Source organism: Cygnus atratus, chromosome 1 (genome assembly GCF_013377495.2).
Source record: "Cygnus atratus isolate AKBS03 ecotype Queensland, Australia chromosome 1, CAtr_DNAZoo_HiC_assembly, whole genome shotgun sequence".
NCBI lineage: Eukaryota > Metazoa > Chordata > Aves > Anseriformes > Anatidae > Cygnus > Cygnus atratus.
The window spans coordinates 139,731,886-139,754,249 of NC_066362.1; the positions used below are offsets into that span (position 1 = coordinate 139,731,886).

The following is a 22,364-nucleotide window of genomic DNA, read 5'->3' on the forward strand; positions in this document are numbered from 1 at the left end:
CCTTTTGTGCCGCTGGAGGTCCCTCCTTGGTTCTGCCCACTGTCAGCGACTGCCTGGGACAAAACCAGAGGCAGGGAAGGAGAGGAAAGTCGCAGATTCTGATGCAGGTGGGGACTTGTATCAATAAACCAACCGAAACACCCCGGGCCGTAAAGAACCACTGCAATGTTCGTGCTTCCGCTTTTCCTCGGGACGTTCACAAAGGACTAAAACTCCCACCAGGGAACAGACGCGTGGAGCCTTGTATGTCACTCTGCTAAGAGCCGTGTCACATTTTTCCCCCCATCATGCAAGCAGCCAAAAATAGACATGGGAATCCAAAAATACCAAATGCGCTTTGTGGGATTTGGCTTCTTCACTTAAAAAGGGAGGGAGGACGAAAGGAAGAAAATAACAATAATGCAGTACATTTAAATACATTTAGAATTATCTGGGGGGTGAGGAGGAAGAGTGATCCGAACAAATTTAGCATCTGAAGTCCAGAGCTTTACAGCATATAAAAACAAACACACACACAAAAACTACAAAACTGTCCCAAAGCCAGAGCATAGAATGCATGTTTGCTTTATGTAGACACCATCATTACATTCAAGAGACATTGACATCTATTAATTAGACATGAAAATATATTTATTCCCTTCTTCTATTTAATCTACTGTTACCTGGAAGAAAACGAGTAATTTGACTATCTTACAGATGAATTTGCCTGTGGTTGGTCCGAACTGCTTCTCTTTTCCTTCACCAAGAAAACATCTCAAGCTCAAATATATGTTGCTAAAATGTAAATTTTTAATAAACAGAAACTTACTGTTTTTCTTGAATATTTTGTTTCTTCACTAACTTTAAAGTCAAAGAAAATCTGAAACCACAGGCACTGAACAACAAATATTAAAGAAATTTCTAAAAATATCTGCAAAAATTGTAACCTAAATCATGATCCACAATCTGGAGCATACACTTGTGAAAGAACTTGGAAGGTGTATGGTATCACAGTTACAGACATTGAAACTCTGGCATATAAATGCAAAATTCTGTATCTAACAACAGGACTGTTAGTGATCAGATGAGTGAAACGTTGAACAAAATCCTAGAAAATGCATGTCTGCACATATAAAAGTGATCACTATTCCAAGTATCCTGACAAAATTCAAGGACAAAAATAAGCAACACACCTTTGCCACTTAAATTGGCACAAAATAAAACTTGTTATATCCTTTCTCCTATAACTTAAGCACAAGTCCAGAAAAACATACAGCATTTTTCTCATGCAAATGTTTTCAAGTAGGATTAAAAACACCACAACATTTCTCTTTCCTGTTTCTTATTTAAGTGGTGAGCAGAAATAGACTGCTTTAAAAGTAGAAGCATTCAATCCAAGTAGAAGACAAGTGCTTCATGTTCTTCAAACAGAGCTCTTAGTCTGGATAATGGAAAAAGTTTAATCACTTTGCTCAGTTAAACTTGTACATTTAAGAAATATTTCTGGACAGGAGCTTAGAAAATGGTCTTTTTAGTGTTTGTATGAAACCAAGGTGATCCAAACAAAGAGGCCTTTTTTCTCTGTAGGTGTCTTTTTTCATTAAAAACAGGCCTTCCAGTTCAAGACCTGCAGTGTGAAGGAAAATATGCTCCTGTTGCTCAAACTTTATACACGATTTGTTTAAGTCTTAATTCCTCAGAGCTGTCAAAACACAACCTTTCAGAAACTTAAAGCTAAAAAAAAAAAAAAAGAGAGAGAGAACATTCACCAACACCTTAGGGCTCACAAGGCGAAACCTGGCCTGCATCAGAGCTGGCACGAAAGCCTTCTTCTGCAACGGGCAATTCTCGCCAGGCTGGAACCACCACCAACAGAAAGCCCCCCCCCGTGTCCCCCAGGATACTCATTATGGAGATACTGGTGCAAGCTTGAATGCCCTTGCGGATGACAATTTTGATTTTTGTTTAGTATCAAACGTTTCTAACGCGGAGACAGGAGTCACCCTTTGCCCCACAGCCCTAGCCCCACAGCTCTCAAGCTGCTGCTGAGACAGCAGAAAAGTGGCACCTGTATCCAGTCCTGACTTACAAAATCTCATCAGCAGAGAGCATGGGATTCTAGATCCTAGCTACAAAAAGGACTGGGTTGAGAAAATTAGGTAGGAAGGTTCTTCTGGTACATGCCCAAGAAACCCAACATGGCTTTGCCTCAATGTCCTGGTTTCAGTTAGGACAGAGTTAATTTTCCTCCTAGTAGCTGGCAGGGTGCTATGTTTTGGATTAGGATGAGAAGAGCGCTGATAACATGCTGATGTTTTAATTGTTGTAGAGCAGTGCTTACACCAAGCCAAGGACTTTTCAGCTTCTCGCTCTGTCCTGCTAGCGAGCAGGCTAGGAATGCAGCAGGAGCTGGGAGGGGACAGACCCAGGACAGCTGACCCAAACTGGCCAAAGGGGTATTCCATACCATCTGATGTCGTGCTGAACAATATATAGGGGTGGCTAGCCGGGGTGGGGGGGCCGGCTGCTCGGGGATAGGCTGGGCATCGGTCAGCGGGTGGTGAGCAATTGCATTGTGCATCACTTTGTACACATTATTACTATTATTATTATTATTATTATTATTATTATTATTGTTATTATTTTCCCTGTCTTAATAAACTGTCCTTATCTCAACTCACAGGCTTCACTTTCCCGTTTCTCTCCCCCATCCCGGAGAGGGAGGGGGGAGGGTGAGCGACCGGCTGTGTGGTGTTTGGCTGCCAGCCGGGCTAAACCACAACACTCAACCATACCATGGCGGTCCCCTTCCGTCCTACGCCAGCCCCTTCGTGCCTGTAAGAAGTATCTCATAAAATCAGATCTCACTGCTAATGACTCACTGAAGCACCATTACTAATCCGGGATTTCTGCCATCATTTTTCAGTCAAGACTGATTAAAGAGATTTGGCAATACTGAAAACATAATTCAGCATCTCTGGCACTGTTTAGAAAACTGTGATCACAGCTTCGCGTGGATTAAGGCTGGTGGCCATCTGCAAAATTTCATGCTGAGGCATCCAAAGCACATATATTCAGCCAGCCATTTGAACTGGGGGTGAAAAAGAGGGGTGGAAAAAGCAGAAGGTAAGATCCAGCAGGGTATGATTAAGCAAACGCTCTGTTCTAGAGAGGCTAAAGCTCCGGCATTAAATGGGAACTTTGTGCAATGCCGTCCCAGGTGTTGCATACACATTTCGTAACGCCAAAATATCTTTATATTAACAAAATTAAAAAACTACTTGCTTGAAAAATACAGACAGCTGATTTTGATGCATCACACCTTAAAACAATAAATATATAAATGTGTTATCAAACTGCAATGATGCCCCCCCCCCCTTCTTCTTTCACTTCAGCTTCGCCCGAAATCAGTACTCCAACAACAGGAGCAAACCCACACTGCTTCAAGCACTTCTCTGGCAGCAGAAGCGGGGTATAAAGTTAATTAGGAGTTGTGGTGGCTTTACCCCACCGGCCATATTAAACACTGTGGTATCAGCAAAGCGGCAGTGCAGACAGCAGCAGATTTTCTGTGACTCTTTAGCAGAGAACTTGTTGGCTCGCAGATGGAAGCGGAGACAACTAGTGCAATGAATATGGAAATTCAGCTAAAGCCTGGGGGTTGAGCTGCTGCCAGCAGCAGCACATTTCAGATTCAAGCAGATGGAAAAGAGAAACTCCAGCTCCAACAGGTAGGGACTGCTGCTGCTGTGTGAGGCCGGGCCTGCGCTAGGACGGCTTTTAACACAGCTGTTACCGAACCCTTTTCGGAGGAAAAGTAGGCCAGTCAGCCTGACAGTGCGAACAAATGGCAGTATCACATTTCTGAAAGCTTCCGATGTGTTGCAAATCCCTCTCGTCATCCACTGCCACCCAGTAAAAGGCCTGTTCTCCAGAGAGGAAACCACTCCCTTCCTACTCACCCTACAGACTCTGCCCATCATGTGCATCATGTCAAGGGCTTCCACGCTGGCCGTCGCTGCCAGTGACGCTTCTCTTCTTGGGTCTAAACCTTTCCCTCATTTCCACGTCTGCTAGCACAAAATACTGAATGGTGCAGGGGGACTGAGCATCCAGTACACGCACCGTCATACGCAGGCATCAGTACCAAAACATCACTTTCAAATTTGAATGTGACAGAAGAAGAGTTCTCTGGGAAAGGACTTTGAGTATCCAGAGCACAGTAAGCCAGGGTATCAAGTCAGGACTGGATATGGCAGGGTTTCTTTGTATAAATCTGGGGCAAGAGCAGGACAGGGGCCTGAAAGGCAACATGGAAGATGGCTTTAACTGGGCTGTCACAAGAGATGGGCTATCATCCATACTGATATTCTGGTAATTATAAGCACGTGCTATATCCACACACAGGTGCAGTTTCTCTCTCAAATCTTCACCAAATGTTATTAAAGAAAATTCAAACAAATGCCCCAAAACATGTAAAAAGCAACAACAAAATGAAACTACTCAACCATTAAAAGGAAGCGTGTTGCTTTCCCTTTCTTTTCAACCTCCAGATAGGAAGTCCTCAAGCATGTCCCCACAACCTTATTCACAGCTCCCACTCTCAGCCCTGTGCAACATCATTCAGGAGAAAAACAAGTCTACGCCCAGATTCCTACCAACCACACGTACCACAACAGGAAAGCACAAATACCTCCTGCACCATTATATCAACTCAATCTTGTCTGCAAACAACCACCTCAGGCAAATACAGAACTCTATTACAAAGAATCTCCACCAAAAAAGAAAACCACCTGTAATCTTTTTTTCCCCCCTGCACTTACCCACCTGCACAAAGCATTTCAAGGCTGTTAACCAAACCCTTCCTCGGGTTTGGTTAACACACCCCCTCACCTTGTAACAGAGTATGGCAGCTGTGCACAAGTAAATGGGACTGCAGGTAACAGGATGGGGACAGGGCTGGCTGCCACCGCAAAGACTGGAAAGGCTCATGCTTTGGGAAGGTCAGGAAGCAGCTCTTTGGAGACCGGCGGCTGTTCCTCGGACAGGAACTGACCGAGGAGCAGCTCACCCATGGGATGTTAGCCCACTCTTTTGGTTCAGTAGGAAATAAAAAACCCTTTGCATCCAATACGCTGCAGTACTCAGAGCTAACAGAGAGGCTACGAGCCAGCGTTTCAGGAACCCATCAAAGTTCCACCCACAAGAGTTAGACCTTAAAAAAATACCCTACCAAAGTGCCTGGTCAGAAATAAAAAGCTTTTCCTTTGGACAGAGACAGAAGAAATTGCTGTGCATCTTGGAGCTGTCGGAAACGGGCAAGATGAGATCATGCCTGGGGATTACCATCGGCAGGTCAACTAGCAATGTCCTCGGTGTCAATGGCTTGCTGAAGATACAGTCACATAAACAACCAGAGGTTTATTTTTAAGTCATCTTTCTGCCTCTCTGGAAATTAACTAAATTTGCATACTTCTCTTCACCCACAGGCTAACCAAAAGGAAGTTTTTATATTAGTAATCATCATCTCTAAAAATCAGAGCGTACCAACCAGAATATTTTAGGATAGCCCTGAGAAGTGAAATGCTATTTCTATACGCATTAACTGCAATTAATAGTTTCCTTCGATTTAGGTATTGACTGCAGATGTCAATGTGGTAACCTCATGTTTCGTTTTGGGGTTTTGTTTTTTCCCTGTTGTGTTTTACCGGGCTGATTCTGAAAGTACAACAAATTCTTATCACTTAAAATTGTTACGCTGCCCCTGCAACAGACCTTCCAACTCACACAATGCACTGAAGGTGGGCCTGTCAAGCGTCACTTCAAAATTTGGAATATTTACTGCACAGAAGGCTGCTTCTCCTTTCATTTTCCTTCTGAGAAATATAAGATAGAAGTTTTTATACTCCTGCACGCTTTCACTTTCTGACTGCTAATTCTGTTATTTTGGTACTACCAAAGTTCCCTCAGAGCTCGCAGTTCCACTTCCTTGTTGATTTTTTTTTTCCCCCTTTTTATCACGTTTGGTTTCTTGCAGTTCTGTAAGTTACACCGTCACGGTCTTTGATAATTCTAGAGGTTCTTTCACTATCCCCTTCCCATCAACTACATTACAAAAATAATGACAGATAAATGACATTTTTCCCTGTCTTACCCACAAATTATTATAAAGGTGTTTTGAAGTCTGTTTCCCTGGAAATTATACATATGGGCTTTCCTGTTCCTAACGCTGTCCAGCTTTCACAGACAGCCCGTGCCTCTCACCTTGTGCTCTGACAGTACTCTTTCTGTTCAGGCATATCTCTTTCCACCTGCATGGCTTCGTTGTTTCCAAAGGTCTCAGTTCTAGTCCATGCCTAATCTGTAAGCATAACTGCAGCATTCCAGAAAAGGGGGTCATCAAAAAACAGAACAAAAGAAATCACATTTCCTTCTACTTACAGAGGATAGCGCTTCTGTTTTCTCTTTTCTTTCCCAAGCTCTTGACACTTTTTAGAAGAACTCAAAGCTCTCCTTCCAGAGCCACGCAGCATTACGCTTCCCAGAGACATATGCCTTCCTGGGCTCCCCAGTCTAGCTGGTAAACAATAAATCCAAAAAGGACAGAAGCACAGACGGATTTCTACTACCACTTGCCTCCTCCAACCCTTAGATGCCGCAGTTTAAGCCAGACCAAGTGTTTGTCAGCTCTAATTTACAAACCTCAGTACTAGGCCCCAGCTGTAAATCACCAGGGTACACTGTGCTCTCAGGGCCCTGGTAGGCCTTTGTCATGACAGGAGGGTCACCACGCTGGCTATGGGAGCAGCCCAAAATTAAATGCTTTCCACGAAGCACCCAGCTCAAAACCTTCAGTTCAGAGACTGCCTAGCTCCTTTTATTGCTCTGCTGCAGAAATACCACAAACCGGACTGCTTTGCATTTTGCCGATTTTTCGCTAAAAGCCCCAGGTAAATGCCACACATACAAATACTGGTGTTGGCATCAAACTGGCATCCTGCACATAATTTTGCACTGCAAATCCCTGAAACAACGACCATGCACAATTACACAAGTCGAGACGTATTCAGAAGTCCAAATAAAGGTAGGTTTTGCCCATCCTCACGACCATTGTTAAAGGCCTCGCAGAAACCCAGAAACACATGGGCTTTGTAGAACCTCCAGCAATTATTCCATCAGGGATCCTTCAGGTTTTTCTGACTGTTTTGTCCGAGTCTCACAGTACTTGGCCTTTTCCTGAAAACCCCAGCTCCCTGAAGGACGTGTTACACATAGGAAAGACAAGAGCCAAGACCTCTCAGCTTACTGGTTTCAGCACAGAGCTTGTAAACACACCTTGCAGGTCAACTCATAAAGCTGGCAGGACACATTAGTTCCTCACCACCATTCACAGGCACATAAAACTTAAAACAAGAGGTGAAAATGGAAGATCAATGTATAAGATGCCCACAGCTTGCTACTGTACTGAGTATTGTTGAACAGGAGCCATCAAGACTGGGAGCCACCTAAAAGCTCCGAAGCTGGAAGACAAGTATGAAGTACATGACAAAGATTATTTCAAAAACCTCTCATAATTTTGAAGGCTTCGTGATTTCCAAATGCCCAAGGTTGATAATACTACTGCCACATACATTCTCTGAGACTCTTTCAACTGTTGCATGTAAAAGGCAGGCCTTACAACTCCTTCGATCAAGAAAGAATTATTCATGACCTTATTTTACCTGGGACATGACCACCATGGTCTGTCCTAAAAGAATCTATCACTGGATTCTCACAACTAGTTTCAAAGAACTGTTTCTCTTCCCCCTCCTGCCAACCTCACCCTTAAAGCTCACCAGGTGCTAGCCTCAAGTGCAAGTATCCAGAGTAAGAAATGGGAGGGGGGAAAGGTACACTTACAGCAAAATAAGTTTCCACACTCAGACTGAAAGCTCTCGGGAGCATCCTGGCAGGAGGAATACTCTATCACCATTTCTCTCTCCAGCTGAGACCTGTTAGACATGGTGTGGAAAGGAAGATTGTTACCTAATGCTTGCTCATCTAATGATAACTGCTGGGCTGAACTATCCTGCTCGTATATACGCACCAGTGGACGAGACTGTGCTGCCCTGCCTTCTCCACACAACAGCAGATACGCCAGGAGCAAACACTCTGGGGATTTTAACACTCCAAAGCTAGGCAGGAGTTGTTCAAAGCTAGACCTGGGAATGCTACAGCAAGCTGACAATGCAATATCGCCCTGTTTTTCCAAGGGTAACAAGTAGCACGTCACTTTCTGAGTAGTAGCACCTTAACTCTGAGGTAAGGGGAAGCAGGGGGGAAAATGTCCCTTCAGAGCAACAGGACACAGAGGCAACAAAAGACAAGCATGAAAATAAACAACTTCTATTCCTACACTATGTTTTTAGCCCCTGGAGACATCTAAAGTTTTCACTACTCTTCCTGGAAAGGAAAATCTCGCTATAAATAACACTGATCTACAACCATGCCTTGCAGTTCATTCCCCACTAACCATCTCCCCACATACCCGCTTTCCACTAGGACTGGAGGGTGTGTTTAGGGCAGCTCTCCGAGGCTCCCTGTGCCTCTCAGCTAGCCTAACTGCTGAGCTGCTCCTACACAGCAGGGCAGAAGCCTCCACTCCACCACCATCGCTTCACCCAGGGCAGTGCTGTCCTGCGGAGAGGTGACAGCATTATGCTCCCACTGAAAAGCAGCACAGTCCACATACAAAAAGCCAACGCTGAGCCTTTGATAACTTCTAATGGCTTCATTTACATCCCACCAGCCCATTTTTAGCAGCATGCTTACTTAATCTAACAGATTTTAATACAATCGCTCATTTCACACACACCCAAGCCTGCAGGGTGCTGAAGTTCCCTGTTTCTGAAAACACCTGAACATATATATCTCTCTACCTACAGGTCTACCTACGCTTCACAACTGAACTGCTAAATATTTTATGTAGGCACGTTCATTCAATATATTCATTAGATATTTAACCTGAAATGTTCTCAAAGTTCAATAGAGCGCACGCATCCAAAGTCTCATTGCAGATTCGAAGTTTTTGTGCAGATTTCTTGACGGACTATATTTTGCTGTATGATCTTTTTATAGGGTATATAATCTACGGGTCATAACAGATTGCCTGCTCGGGGCTAGAAAGATCATGGGTACACAGGGTTGCAATCTGCCATTAATATATAAAGTACAGAACATTTCAGACACCATGACACAGAAACTGCAAACAAAGATAGAAAGCTTCGTGAGAACCTGATGCGGCGTTAACATGACTTGTTCCTTGTCCCTCTCTTAACCCAAACCTAAGCCTCATGCTGGAAGCCTGTATCACAAATGCTGCTACCATAGCCACTAGCACTTCTATCAGAAATACAGTTCTTATCAATACTTCTTGGAAAGTGATAATTTTATTAAAATACAGATCTTGTCAAACTAACCGGAAAAAATAACTATTCTTGGGTAATCTGTTCTTGCCAAGAGAAACAGACTGGGGAAAGGATTCGGTCAGAGCACATGTAGCTTTCTCAAGTATTTCTTCAAGTTTTGTCAAGCAACATGGCAACGCCCACACATTTTGAGTTAGGGAGAGGGGAAGAACAAACTCTCAGCAAATCCAGTATCTTCTGTTCCTACCCTATTGGTCATAATTTCTACCTGAGAGGCTTCTCCTACTCATTGCAAGGCGAAATTCCAGGCATCTAATTCTTTCTGAGCACTTGGTGCTGTTGCCAAAGACGGGTGACATCTGTACACCTACGCTTCCTATAATTAGTCATATTAACATGAACTGGTGGAAAGAATAATTGCTCTTATAATGTTTAAAGAGGTGATATAAAATTTTTGTCAGCCAGATGGAACAGGCAGGATGAGGGCCAGGCCCTTGCCCAGGCTCAGGATGCGCTCATTCCCCTTCTTTGTGCCTGCCATGGGGTGCAGTGCTACCAGCAGGCATCGCCCAGCCCTGCTGGCACGACGGGCTCGTGGCTCCTTCTCCAGCTCTTTGCAGAAGGGACAGCTGTAAAGCACTCCACAGGCAAGCATTATGAAACGCGGATCAGAAACTTGCTGCGTGTATTTTTCTGTCGCAGTCTCTCCTCTTTCCCGCAGGGACCATCTATGCTCACACCCTCTCTGCTTTCTCCTTCACTTTTCCCGACTGTCTCCACGCTCCTTTCCCCACATGCTACTCCCTTTCACACCACTCAGTTATCTCCACCACAAAATCTGCTCTGCCCGCAGCAAACTGGAAGAACAGAGCCGCGTTTAGGGAATAGCAGCTCGCACACAACAGGCTCCTCTGTCAGCATGACAGAGCAGCAGGCCACAAACACGACTCAGGCCTTCATGGGAAATACAAGAACAGGGAAGAGGTCATATTCCCGTGAGTGGGCCAGGTCTACATGCAACAACTCGAGAATGTCAATGGCTTTCTCAATGTATTCTGCTGATTTCATACTGGGTCTTAACAACAGCTCATTGCTGTATGAACTTTCAGTGAGCACTCGCACACAAACTTCACACAAACCTGTCACAAACCTCAGCTGCACAGAAATCCTTTCTCATGTCAGCAGCACAGAAAATCTCCTTCACCTAAGATCAAGATCCTGAAGATCAGAGGGAAAATCATGTTACTCTCTCATATTTCATCAGTATGGCTTTAGCTAAGTTAGGACATACCCTGGCACTTCCATTTCCGTACTTATTGCTTATTTGGAAAAAATATAAATTCAACAAATTCACACTTGGTAGAAGTACAAACGACCAGGAACAGCCTTCTTCCTGAGTGATGCGCTTTACTGCAGCTTTCAGATATTGTTTTCAAGAAGTGCAGATGTATTTCTGCAGAGCTGGCACCTCCCTTTCCTCTGTGAGAGAGAGAAGCGGCCAGCTCAGCAGCCTGGCAGAAGCAGAAGTGTGATATCTACCTGTGCTGGCTGATGTAACGCAATTAACCCCAGCTCCTGAAACAGGGAAAATACAGCTGCAACTGCCAGGTAAGCAACCGGGGAGTTTCCTTCTGCTATCTCTTGTGTGCCTCCCTTAACACGTGCCATACAAACCACAAAAGCCAGCTATGACTCCACCACTCCCCTGCGCAGCCAAGACACACACCCTTCTCTCGGTCACTTCTTGAACTTGCAAATGCCCCTTTTATTTTCCTTACCTCACTCGGCCCAAGCTTACTGCTCAGCCTGATTTGCCTTTTGCTTTGTTGCTTGGTTTTGCCTCCCAGGATGGCCTGCTGCTGATCCGCAGTGACAATTTCCTTGCAGTACGCAGACCACTGCAAGGAAAATATCACTGGAAGTGAAGGGAGCAGTAAATGACTGTGAAATGGTAAAGGGAAAGGGAAACTTCTTGTATCTGAAGGCCAGAGGAAACAACTTCGCCTATGGTAAAGAGCGTATCATACTAGGGTAAACAGCAACATGTTGGACAAACACACGTGAGGCCACGCCAATCTGCCTGACTGACGTGGATGAGGTAGATACGCCCCAAAGCTTTCTTCTTCCAAGGTCATTTTCCAACATCCTTTCTGCAAAGGATGTCTGTTTGAGATTTAGGTAGATAATCCAACAATAGGGAGGAAATTCAGTTTGTCAGAAAAGAAACAGGAACAGGAGTGACACGCAGAAACAAAGAGCACGTAATACAGGACTCTGAGCTACGCTGCCTACAGTACTCGACCTGCTACCTCCCCACAGGTAGAGGTTTCAAGCTTCATCTCCGAGCAACACCCAGGCAAGAAATGGGGAAGTATTTTCAGCAAAATAATCTACAAAGAAGGTCCAGGAGGTATTCTTATATTCTAAATTTGCATCCTATGTACTAGTAATTAGATAATTAAAATTTGCTGTAACAAAGCATGCTCCAGAAGCCTGAATTCACCTTAACAAGAAGACAAGAGCTGCAGGGGATCCTTGGTCTTCCTATTTTCCTTCCCAGTTCTAGTACAACAATAAGAAGATTAAGGAGACCAGAACGTGTAGGAAATAGAGTAGCTACTTTTCCTAGTGTTCATTTCGCTCCACAGGGCGAAGTTCTTCCCTTCAATACAGCACCTGCATTACCAGACTGAACTTAAAGAGGTTTAAGATGACAGATGATGTCCAACCTTCAACATATCTCAGATCTTAAGCTGAAGGAACATTTAAAACAAGCCTGGGGAGAGAGCTGATGCCTTCTGACTCAGCTGACAGCAAGTGGGACAGAAGTAACGGAGTTTTTGCAGAGGTTTGATCACTGTCTTTGGTAACAGAGCCACCCTCCTAAGATCACGTGACTCCTTGTCGCATTTTGGCAAGGTTGTTTGTTTCTCCATGGACCCCTACAACCTGCCATCCATTATAGACTAAGTTAAAATCAGAGCACTAAAAATAAATTAAACCACTCGCAACACTGTCATTTATCGAGAAAAACGCGTACAACCTAGACATGGATACTTGAAAACAGCTCTGAAATCATGACTTGCTAACAGCTTGGTACTGCCAACAGGCAGAAGCAAATCAGAGAGGCCACATCCACTGCAAAGTTTGGAAAGCGCCAGACTTCTAAATTTAAGAATACTGAATTTCAAACTCTTGCTAAAATGGTTTATGTCCATCTTCTGCCCCCATTTGCTTCCACCTAACATCCGCATCGAGAGTCTGAGAGACTTGAGGGAGAATTACAAAAACATCGCGTTTCCTTTGTGGGCCCGCTGAGTTCCTAGAAGCCAGGTAGCTCACCGAGTTAAGTCTTCAGATGCAGGAAAAACCTTGCTAAGTTTTTAAAATACGACCTTCTGAAATAAGCATTAGCATACGGCGGTTTCTCAAGGGGAAACAGATAATCTGGTTTCCAGGACAACAGGGTTTTGCAAGCTTATCTCCCTTGCTTTACAGTCTGAGGGCATAAAAACATACAAGAGCCTCTGCTTCTGTTGCTTAAAGAGCAAAACCTTCCCTGCAAGCTGTTAGTACGGTCAAGCTCGATATTACAAACTTGTGCAGGAAGAATTGCATCGGCCTGCAGACGGAGAGCTGCTGCCAGCACACGGTGCCGGGCTGTAGGGGCAAAAGAGCCCCTCCGCCGTCGTGCAGTCCACGCTGAGCCCTGGCCATCCCCAGCTGACTTCGCTGGGCTTTGAGCATCACCAGCTGACTCGGCTGGGTTTTGTACGGGGGAAATGTGGGCCAGCGGGGCTGAGCGACAGCTGCATTCGTCCGCTGCTCTGCCAGAGCCAAGCGAAAGGGACGAGGGCGCATCAGCACCGCGGAGGCAGGTCCGCTGTACCCTGCAACCCGCCGAGCCGCGCACCAAACCCTACGAGCATCCCGTTTCCTTTGGGGAACGACAAAACCCGAAGGAATGACCGGAGGTTACGGGCTCCCGGGCACCGCACCGCTCCCTCCGCCCCTCGCTGCCGCTCCCCGACCGCGGCATCGCCGCCGGAGCCGCGCAGCTCCCCCTCCGCCAGGGCTGGGCGGGGGCACCCGGCCACGACAGCCGTGCCCGGTGCCCCCCGGGGGGGCGCAAGAAGCGTGCAGGTGCCGCGGGCACGCCGAGGACGGAGCCGAGCGGGAGGCGAGACCCGCGACCACCCGCCCCAGGGCACGGGCGGCGGCGGCGACGAAATGGCGCCCGCCCCCCGGCCCGACCCCACATAATGGCCGCTCCCCCGGCCGCCCCTCGCCCCTCAGGGCCTCTCCCCGCCTCGCTCACCGCCGCAGCGCCGCCGGCCCCCACCGAGGCTCCGCCGCCAGCTCGCTGGTGACGGCACCGGGAGCGGCCCTGCCCCGCCCCCGGGCCCGGCCCCCTGCAGGCCCCGCACGGCCCGCCCTGAGCGGCAGCCACAGGGCCGCCTGGTCAACCCTGGCGCTGAGAGGACGCCGCGGGCACTCCTAGGGGGAACCGGGCGTTTCGGAAAAGGCACATCCTGGGGGAACTGCAGGGAGAAAAGGCACTGAAGAGGGATTTAGGGAGGCACACAGCTGCCTGGATACCCCCCAGCCTGCCGTGTAAGATCTGCAGAGGGCTGCTGCCAGCTCCGAGTTGAGTCAGTCCCAGCATCACCCTAGTATAAGGATTTTAATTTGCCTGCCGCTAAAGCTGTCAGCTTGAGACCTCAACATGAGCTGAAGTTGGGGGAGAAGCCAGGGGACAGGGCTTGAATTTGTCATTTTTCTTTCCACCTGTCAGTGGTGAAGATCAATTTTTAGCAGGGCAATAGGACTGATCCAAGCACTTCTGTTTCAAAGCCATACACAGAGCTTACAGAGGAGAGCCTGCTTTCAATCCCTAGTCAAACATATGTGATTTTTAACATTTATCTTTGGTCATAGTTCAGAACAAAGCCAACCACACCTAAATAGCAAACCTCAAAGCCTAACTGCCAGAGAGGAGGTGTACTCGAGCAGAGGCACTGCCACAGTTGCCCTGGGACTGTCAGTAGGTTTAAGACTGCTCAACATTTTCCTCAACTACATGAAAGCAAGTTTAAATTCACTGCTGATTTTGTGGACACCAAAAATGAGAGCAATATGGTAAACAAAAGAACTGGGCCATCCCATGACAGATCTGGAACAGCTGATAAAATGTATGTGGGTTTTGTTTGTTTTATAAAGGCAAATCTCAGGTTATAGGCTATACATCCAGGCAAAGATTACAAAGCCACGCCTTGAATACTGGGAAAACAGCAGACTGAAAAACTATGACTGAAAATGGAATCAGGGTCATAATGGAGAAGGAATTGAATACAAGATCCCAACTTTACACTGTGACAAAATGTGACACACACCTAAGAAGCACAATCAATAGTTTACAAAGAAAGAAGAGAGGACTTTACATATACAGAGATCACTCAAAACCCCTGTAACAGGGATTTATCTCCTTCTTAAAACAACACTACAGTTTTGTGATGGGACTAAGAGAGGCATAACACAAGGTTTTAGGAACTCAGTGTATGCAACCTCAAAAAATGTTATGGTATTTTTATTTAGTTTTAAACGCATTGTCAGAAAAAAATATATATTCCTCATCCTTCACGATAATGAAGGACAACACAATATTACATTAGCATGGTTATGATAAAACTTATGAATTACAAACCAATTCCTAGATTCACTGTTTTCTCCCTAGCTCCTTTTACAATAACAGTAATAATACTGCAAAAATCGTTTTGGAGATCTTGTACTAAGTCACAGAGATTCACTTATTTCCTTTGCTACCAGAAATCTTTAAGAAATTATTCCCTTCCATTTCACTGCAGCCCATTAGTACCTAGCTGCAAAAAATAAAAAAAAAATATAGCACATGAAAGCTTTCATCATGGGAAAAAAACATCTCAGCTTGATATAAAAATAAATTCAATGTTTATCTGTTAAATACATCAACATTTTAAATCTATCACCTGTTATTAACATCATTAAGCAGCTATTAAGCTTCTCCCTTCAATGTTTAAGGGCATTATTAATCAACCTACTGTAAATACTGAAAATAAAGCACAGTTCACTTCAAGAAGCTACCTTCTATGTTTACAGATTTTTTTCCGGACAGAGTCAACCAAGTAAGTCACTGTGGAGTGCACCACTTACAGAAATAATTGGTAAATAATTTTCTGAAGATAACTGCAGCAAAACCATGACAGAGACAGATAAAGCAAAAATTCAGCATGCACATTTGGATAAAGAAAGGAGAAAGGATCTTAAAGTTTCTGGTTACTGTTCTGTCAACTGCAGTTTATGATGGAAAACTCTGCCATGATCTTAGTTTTACACAATGGTCGATATATATACACATATACAATAAATATACATAACCTAAACAATCACGTATCAACTGCTAAGGCAGCATGAATACTTGCTGAAATTCATCACATCAACAAAGCTGCTGCAATTCCATGTTTCAAAGTTTTCCAACAAAAGGCTTAAACAACAGCTGCCTCTTACCACCTACATTCTGGGGCTGAATTTTTAGAAGATGACTTCAATAAGTGCCTTTCTTATGAGCATGAGGTGTCAGTCTACTTTGTTGGCGGGTTCCACTCAAATAAGACTATTATTTAAAAAGTCTGTGTTGGGAAAAAAAATTTAAAAGTACCTTTCAGAAGTTCAGGCTCCATCATCCAACCTGCTACTCTCCAGAAACTTAGAAGTGAAGAAAGGATAACCTGTTCAACCAGTGATTAAATAAGCTTTTTGTAATACAAATGCATGCATTCAGGAAGCTGAACAGCTTTCAGTAGTGATTATTTTTAGGGTGCCATGTCCTTTCTTTTCAGAGGTGTCACTTTAACGTTACTCAGTGCATCCTTGTTAAAAGCCAACCCCCTTCTTTCATGCCTCAGTACATACAGGTGGGCCTTCATTAAACAGATTCTGCTTAAACAAGGTGCTTACCTTTGTATACTAACCAGCAAGAATTGTCCTAAAGAATTTTCAAACCACAGTATGTGACTGCAACCTTTTTTTTTTTTAATCATAATAAACATGTGAGTAGTTCTGCAATAGGTGCTTACAGCTATGCAAATACAGAAGTGTTTGCAGGACTGGACCAAGGAGAGAACATGCTCCCTGACAAAATGAGATGTAGTAACAACAGACATGTCCCAACATCGGCTGAGCCCCGTCTGCAGCGTGGAACTCAAAGCATCCAGCACCCCTGAACTCCACCACCACGTGAAACCAATGGGAGAAGCAAGAGCAGCAATGAAAGGTTTTGGCAAGCTGCATCCTGTACTTCCCTGACAGGAATTATTACCACTGCGTGTAGGAGTGGTTATAAAACACCCAAGAGCCTTTGGGCACCATTTTGACCTTCTGTTCTCAGCAGTCCAATTTCACAAGTTCCAAGACATTACATGGTCAATCTTGCAGAACCTTCCATGGGCTGGAAATCTGTATTTTTAAATAAAAGAAAACTGGAATAGCATAACACACAAGACTTAATGTCGGATTGTTCAAAGGAAAACATTTTTCTGCAGTAGAAGAAAGAAAGCTGCAATCATGTGCACAAGTTTGGAGTATTTAGGGCTTTCCATTAATAAAACAAATTATTTTTTAGAAGTCACACAGGAAACACTAACAGCTTTCAAGTAGAACAGTGCTTAAACTCCCAAGACAATTATATAATTAGTCATTTTTAGACAGAATATGATGTTACACAATATTGGAATTGAACAATGATAGTCTGTTGAGCAAGTCAGTATTTAGATACGCAGTACATGCATTTTTATGGTGGTCTAGATAACCTAGTGAACCATTAGGAAGCTTTGACACCAAAAAATTATAACAGATCAAATCTTGTAAGACTTCTGTTAAATTCCTTATGAAACCCTGATGCATTCAGTACCAAATGCTAGATGTAATTTCAACACTTGGATTAAGCCAATGACTAAAAATAGCTTCAGCTAGTCACCTGCCTGTGCTCTCCCGTCTGCTCCTTCCCCAAAGGAGCTTCCACAGCACCATGAGGTGAAGTTCAGTGGTTAGGGCTGAGAGAAAGGAACAGACCACATGAAGCATCGAGCCTGTAGTCCCCTGCGATAAGGCAGCCAGTGGAAGACTCCTCGAGTACCAAACCACATCCCATTCCTACTCTGTAGCATTCACTCTAAGTGACATTTAATTATCTGCCAAGTAGATTTAAATTTGGTTTTACTCCCATTTAATTACCTTTTTCCAAAGAAGGCTTGTGAGTAATATTTTGAAATTAGAGCAGTAATCATAGAATCATTAAGGTTGGAAAAGCCCTCCAAGACCATCTGGTCCAACCATCCCTGTACCACCAATGTCACCACTAAACCGTGTCCCTAAGCACCACGTCCAACCTTTCCTTAAACACCCCCAGGGACGGTGATGCCACCACCTCCCTGGGCAAAGTTGAGATGTCTCAAAGATATCACATCAATTCAGCAGTTTACTGTATATAGATAATGTGGTACCTAGATTGTGGAAAACAAAGAACATTCGCAGCACTTCAACAAATGAACTAGTTTTCACATGATCATCAGAAAATGAAACTGTGACATCAGTGCTGATTTGATTGCAAAAAATATGCAAATTCTACATATACAAGCAATATAAACACACTTCGACTTATCACAGAGAAGTTGCTTAAGACAGAATTACATCATCAACATGCTCATTCACAGAAGTCATCAATTTTATCATTGATGAAATGCAACAGTGAGTGTTGCATCCATCTGTTCAGACTAAATGCAAATCAGCTACATGGCTGCAAGTTTTAGCCAAGAAAAGAAGTTACTATGGCTTTCTCCCTTCTCACTCTTTCCTAATCTTGCTTCTAATCAGCTTGTCTGAAAGTATTTGAGTTTCTATGTGAGTTATATTATTACTTATTTCTTATATAAAAGGCAGGTAAGGAAGGAAGGAAGGAAGGAACTGAGGGAAGGAAACCCGTTCTTCAGGAACAAGTTCTTACACAAAAGTTGCAAATATTGACTAGTCATGGTTTAAGTGTTATTTAATGTTTGCTACTCCCATAAATCCTGCTTCCTTACCAAGGTGTGGCAAGAGACTAACATAGATGTTACCTACATATGAAAGAACACTGCCATACTGCAGGCAGATCTGCCAGTCACCCTTGATCAATGTAAAGCAAAACATCATTTTCCTCCATTCATTTGCTTTTTCACTGCATCCATAACTTATGGAGTTACATGAAATTTTTCTTGAGCACAAGAAAATAAATAAATAAAGGAAGTGTGAGTTTAAGTTCTAATAGAAACTAGTTAAAATTTAATTGAACACGAATGACAATTTGAACATTTTACACCCACAAATGCAAACCAAAGAATTCAGAGAAGTGACGAAGCAAAAACAAGGAATATTCTCACAGTTTGTGGAACGCAATTTCCAACAAACAGTAAGGTCCAAATCATCACTCATAGTTTCTACGTATGTTGGGATGAGTACTATATGCTTGCCTGAAAAAATAATGCAAATGGATGGTCCAGCATCATCTCAGAGGAACTTAAAAACTGTTGTAACTATTTCTAGAATACGGTGACAGCATCCATGGTCTCCTTACCTGTTGGCCTGTCAGGAACTCCCTCCTCCCCCATCCAACAGTATATAAGTAGCCATATCCTGGCATACAGCAATCAAGTTACGGAATAAAATAATGCTATCGTTCTGTTGTACTTGTGTCAATACAATGAGAAATCAGATTACTGTAAGATTAATCAGACATTTAATTAAGACATTTAATTTAGAGAAACCGTATTTTAATCTAGTTGTCCAATCAGACAACTAGACCATGCTAACAAACAGGTATGCCAACATCATATTAAAAGGCATTTGTAGCACAAGGAAAAAGATGCCACCCTTGTATACGTGGCACTGCAAAGCATTGACGCTCCTGTCTATTAGTGCAGGGTTATTGTGTAACAAACCTACTGGGAAGGAAGCAGCTTGCACACACATTTCATAACCTTGGTCAACTCATCAACTCCAGAAACATCTCTGTCCTGAGGTATCTTCTGGCATACCTGTCAAGTACCAGTCCCGAGTCTGTAATTCTGTATTATTTGCAACTGTAAAACATTATCAGAGTTAATATAACCAAAATTTAACTTCAAAACGCGGTGATAACTTTTGCAACTTATTCTGATTTTACATATTTTATTACAAGTGCATGACAGGTACCCATTTTGGCCAGAACTTGCAGCTTTATGCACACCTTCTTTTTAACATTTAAATGCACATCCAGGTCAATCTGTCAGAATTCTCAGCAGTAGATACCTTCTATGAAAATACTGCACGAAAGGATGCAGCAGATACAATCTTCTTACTTAAGCCTCTGTTTTGGTTAATGTGCTGATGAATCCTGATTTCCTGCAGCTGGCTCTCTTTCTCACAAGGACTTCAGTATCCCTTCTTTCCTCTGAATCTTGCCCTGGCATCCAACTGAAAATTGAAGGCAATATATTAAAATCATACTACATACTACATAAGAAATATTTCAGAGCGCTTATGCTATTTTGGCACTGGTAACATCAGAATAAAGTACAAAATAAAGCAGAAGTCACTGTACAGAAAATTAGTGATATAACCAACATGCCATAGTTGTTTTTTTTTTCCAATTAAACAGATATTATACTACCTTAAATCTCATACAAAGTTAAAATGAAGTGGTAAGGACCCTGTGCATTCTGACATAAACACTATAACACCACGAATAAAGAACAGCATTGGGGACTGGCAAGAAACACATGAAAACAAAGGAGTGTAAATCTGCTTAGAGTTCCCCCCCCCCAAACAACTGATGAGTAGAAAGAGGAAAATTCAGGTTGGGTTTAAGTGAGAGTCACTGGAAATGTCAGTGAGGACATGGATAACATATACAGGAAGTGTCTGGAAAAAAAAAATCAGTAAAAACTGAAATAACTATTCAGCCTATTAAAACTTTAAGTTTATTCTTGGCAGTTACAAAAAAAACAGCATTTAATAGATGGCAAGTCAGTAAAGCTAAAATATTATCTCTCAAGCAACCCCTACTGAAACTAAATTGCAAGTTCTTTCCCAGTAAAGCAGAAAAACATACTTTGATCTTGATAGAGTTCTTCTGAATTCAGGTAGTCAGTCTTGAAGACTGCAGATATAGATTGCAATTGAGCTACATCCAGAACGTCTAGATATTAGATTGAATAGGTATCTTATCTCCAATAACTGACCCTCTTTCAGAATTCAGAACTGCAGCAAAATTAAAGAGCTAACTCACAATGGGCTCGTCCAATAACCAAGCAACTTCTGTTTTAAACATTGTTGCTACTTTTATATCTGAAGCATACTAAAGTTTACAGTTGCATTTATTTTCTGCCTTTTACAAAAACTACTCTTTTGGCCTCACTGTTATATCAAGTAACAGCTTTGGCAGAGCACTATCACAAAGATTTACAGAGTTAAGAGGACAGGAAAAACGTCACTCTTCATCCTCAGAATTTGGAGCAGTTAAATGGAAGCAGGTAAGAGCCAGGCCTCTTCCCACATGACTAGAGACACTTTGCTAGAACACTTGTTTCACCACGCTTGCTTAATGATCTACAGACAGAAACACAGACCCACCATCTAGAGACACATGCATTGCAGCTGCAGTATCAAATGGTAAATATTTGAAGTATTACATACATAGCGTATCTTTACATCCATTTGTCACAAATTAATGCAATTTGTACAGGACAGGATGTTTAGGTTGATTTCCAGCTGTATATCCCTCACTAGGTATCACAATTGGCTTAAAAAAGGGGGGGAGGGAAGGGGGCTTTTATTACTAGTGTTGACAAAGTTTTGATACCATCTTTGCCGTGACTCAGCTATTTTAAATGTTATGGAAACACAAGCAAGTTATTTCTGGATAAGGAACTCCTATCAAAACTGGGGAAACATCATCTAATTACATTTTTACAACTGGCTTCTCACTACCTTTCTTGACAACTCACTTAAGAAAAACAGAAACTCCTGCTCTTTTTAGTCCTCCAAACAGAAACAATGACTGCCTACCTTCAAATGCAGAAGCCTGCATCAGTAGTGAAAGTCCCTTTCAGCAGGACATCCTTCTAACTAAAGAATTATCTACACACGTTTTTTCCAGTGACCTCACAGAAAAAAAAATATTAGCCTAAGTCAGTATCTTAAGACTACACGATCCATAAATAGTGCTTAAATCAAAGCCTTACTAAAAGCAATACTAAGAACATGTAACTCATTTACCCTAGCTGCCACGTTTTAAGTCTGATTCAATTTAGACATGCATCTCTTCTAGCTTATTCACTCTAGAATTGCGTTGTTCTCAATGAGAACAGTGGGCAATATTCATACTTTACATGAAATTCAGAAGCAAGAACATTAAACATTGCTTAGTGACGCTGCTTAGTGACACCAGCTTTACCGAATTGAAGCATTTTGTTTAAAAAAAACAAGGAGAGGGACAGCAAGCAGCCTGGCCGTTGGCAGAAGAAAACACACGGGCACTTACCATCGACCTTTTGCACGCAAAAAACGTGTTTTGCAAACTTCTACAGTGTCCTTCCCTCAAGCATTGCTTGGGGCTTTTGTTCTCCTGTTGGATGACAAATAAAGGATTGTTGTTTTTATCTTTTGAGGACCCTCCGCAGCTCGGGGAGCCGTCGAGAGGCATGAGGAGAGGCTCGCTGGGGACGGGGCTGAGAGGGGCTGGCACTGCCCCTCACAGCACTGCCTCAGCCCGCCCCGCTCACCTGCAGCACGCAGGGGCTCTCCAGCAGGCACTGCCGCAGGTCCTCCCGCACCCCCCCGCAGGCCCGCCCGTCCTCCTCCTTCTCCTCGTAGTACTTGGGCATGGCGGCGCGCAACGACCCCTCGCCGCCCGCTACGCCCCACACA

General features: G+C 43.5%; 2 protein-coding genes across 20 annotated transcripts in view; both read right to left on the reverse strand.

Moving 5' to 3' along the window:
• INPP4A (inositol polyphosphate-4-phosphatase type I A) overlaps positions 1–13,785 on the reverse strand; it is a 120,721-nt gene extending 106,936 nt beyond the window's left edge. For 7 of the 19 annotated variants that reach the window (XM_050716380.1, XM_050716364.1, XM_050716353.1 and 4 more), the window contains exon 1: positions 13,705–13,768. The gene's annotated coding sequence lies outside the window, so the exon portion shown is untranslated. Of the gene's footprint in view, positions 1–7,878; positions 7,971–13,704 lie in introns of all 19 variants that reach the window. The other 12 variants (XM_050716355.1, XM_050716341.1, XM_050716326.1 and 9 more) reach the window with 8 other exon arrangements.
• Positions 13,786–17,880: 4,095 nt separating this feature from the next.
• On the reverse strand, positions 17,881–22,363 carry LOC118253568 (cytochrome c oxidase assembly factor 5). Its single transcript, XM_035558060.2, has 3 exons — positions 22,220–22,363; positions 21,979–22,062; positions 17,881–19,910 (listed from the first exon to the last, which is right to left on the reverse strand). Exons 1-3 carry the CDS (start codon positions 22,319–22,321, stop codon positions 19,869–19,871), a joined length of 228 nt encoding a protein of 75 aa, XP_035413953.1. The 5' UTR covers positions 22,322–22,363; the 3' UTR covers positions 17,881–19,868.
• Between the last annotated feature and the right edge of the window lies 1 nt (position 22,364).

What these genes read in the sequence shown, in the direction of transcription:
- LOC118253568 (XM_035558060.2), bottom strand. Translation starts at nt 22,321, where the DNA reads ATGCCCAAGTACTACGAGGAGAAGGAGGAGGACGGGCGGGCCTGCGGG. An exon ending in AGAGCCCCTGCGTGCTGCAG is followed by an intron (nt 22,063 to 22,219) that starts GTGAGCGGGGCG and finishes GTCATCCAACAG; the next exon opens with GAGAACAAAAGCCCCAAGCA. An exon ending in TTGCGTGCAAAAGGTCGATG is followed by an intron (nt 19,911 to 21,978) that starts GTAAGTGCCCGT and finishes TTCAATTTTCAG; the next exon opens with TTGGATGCCAGGGCAAGATT.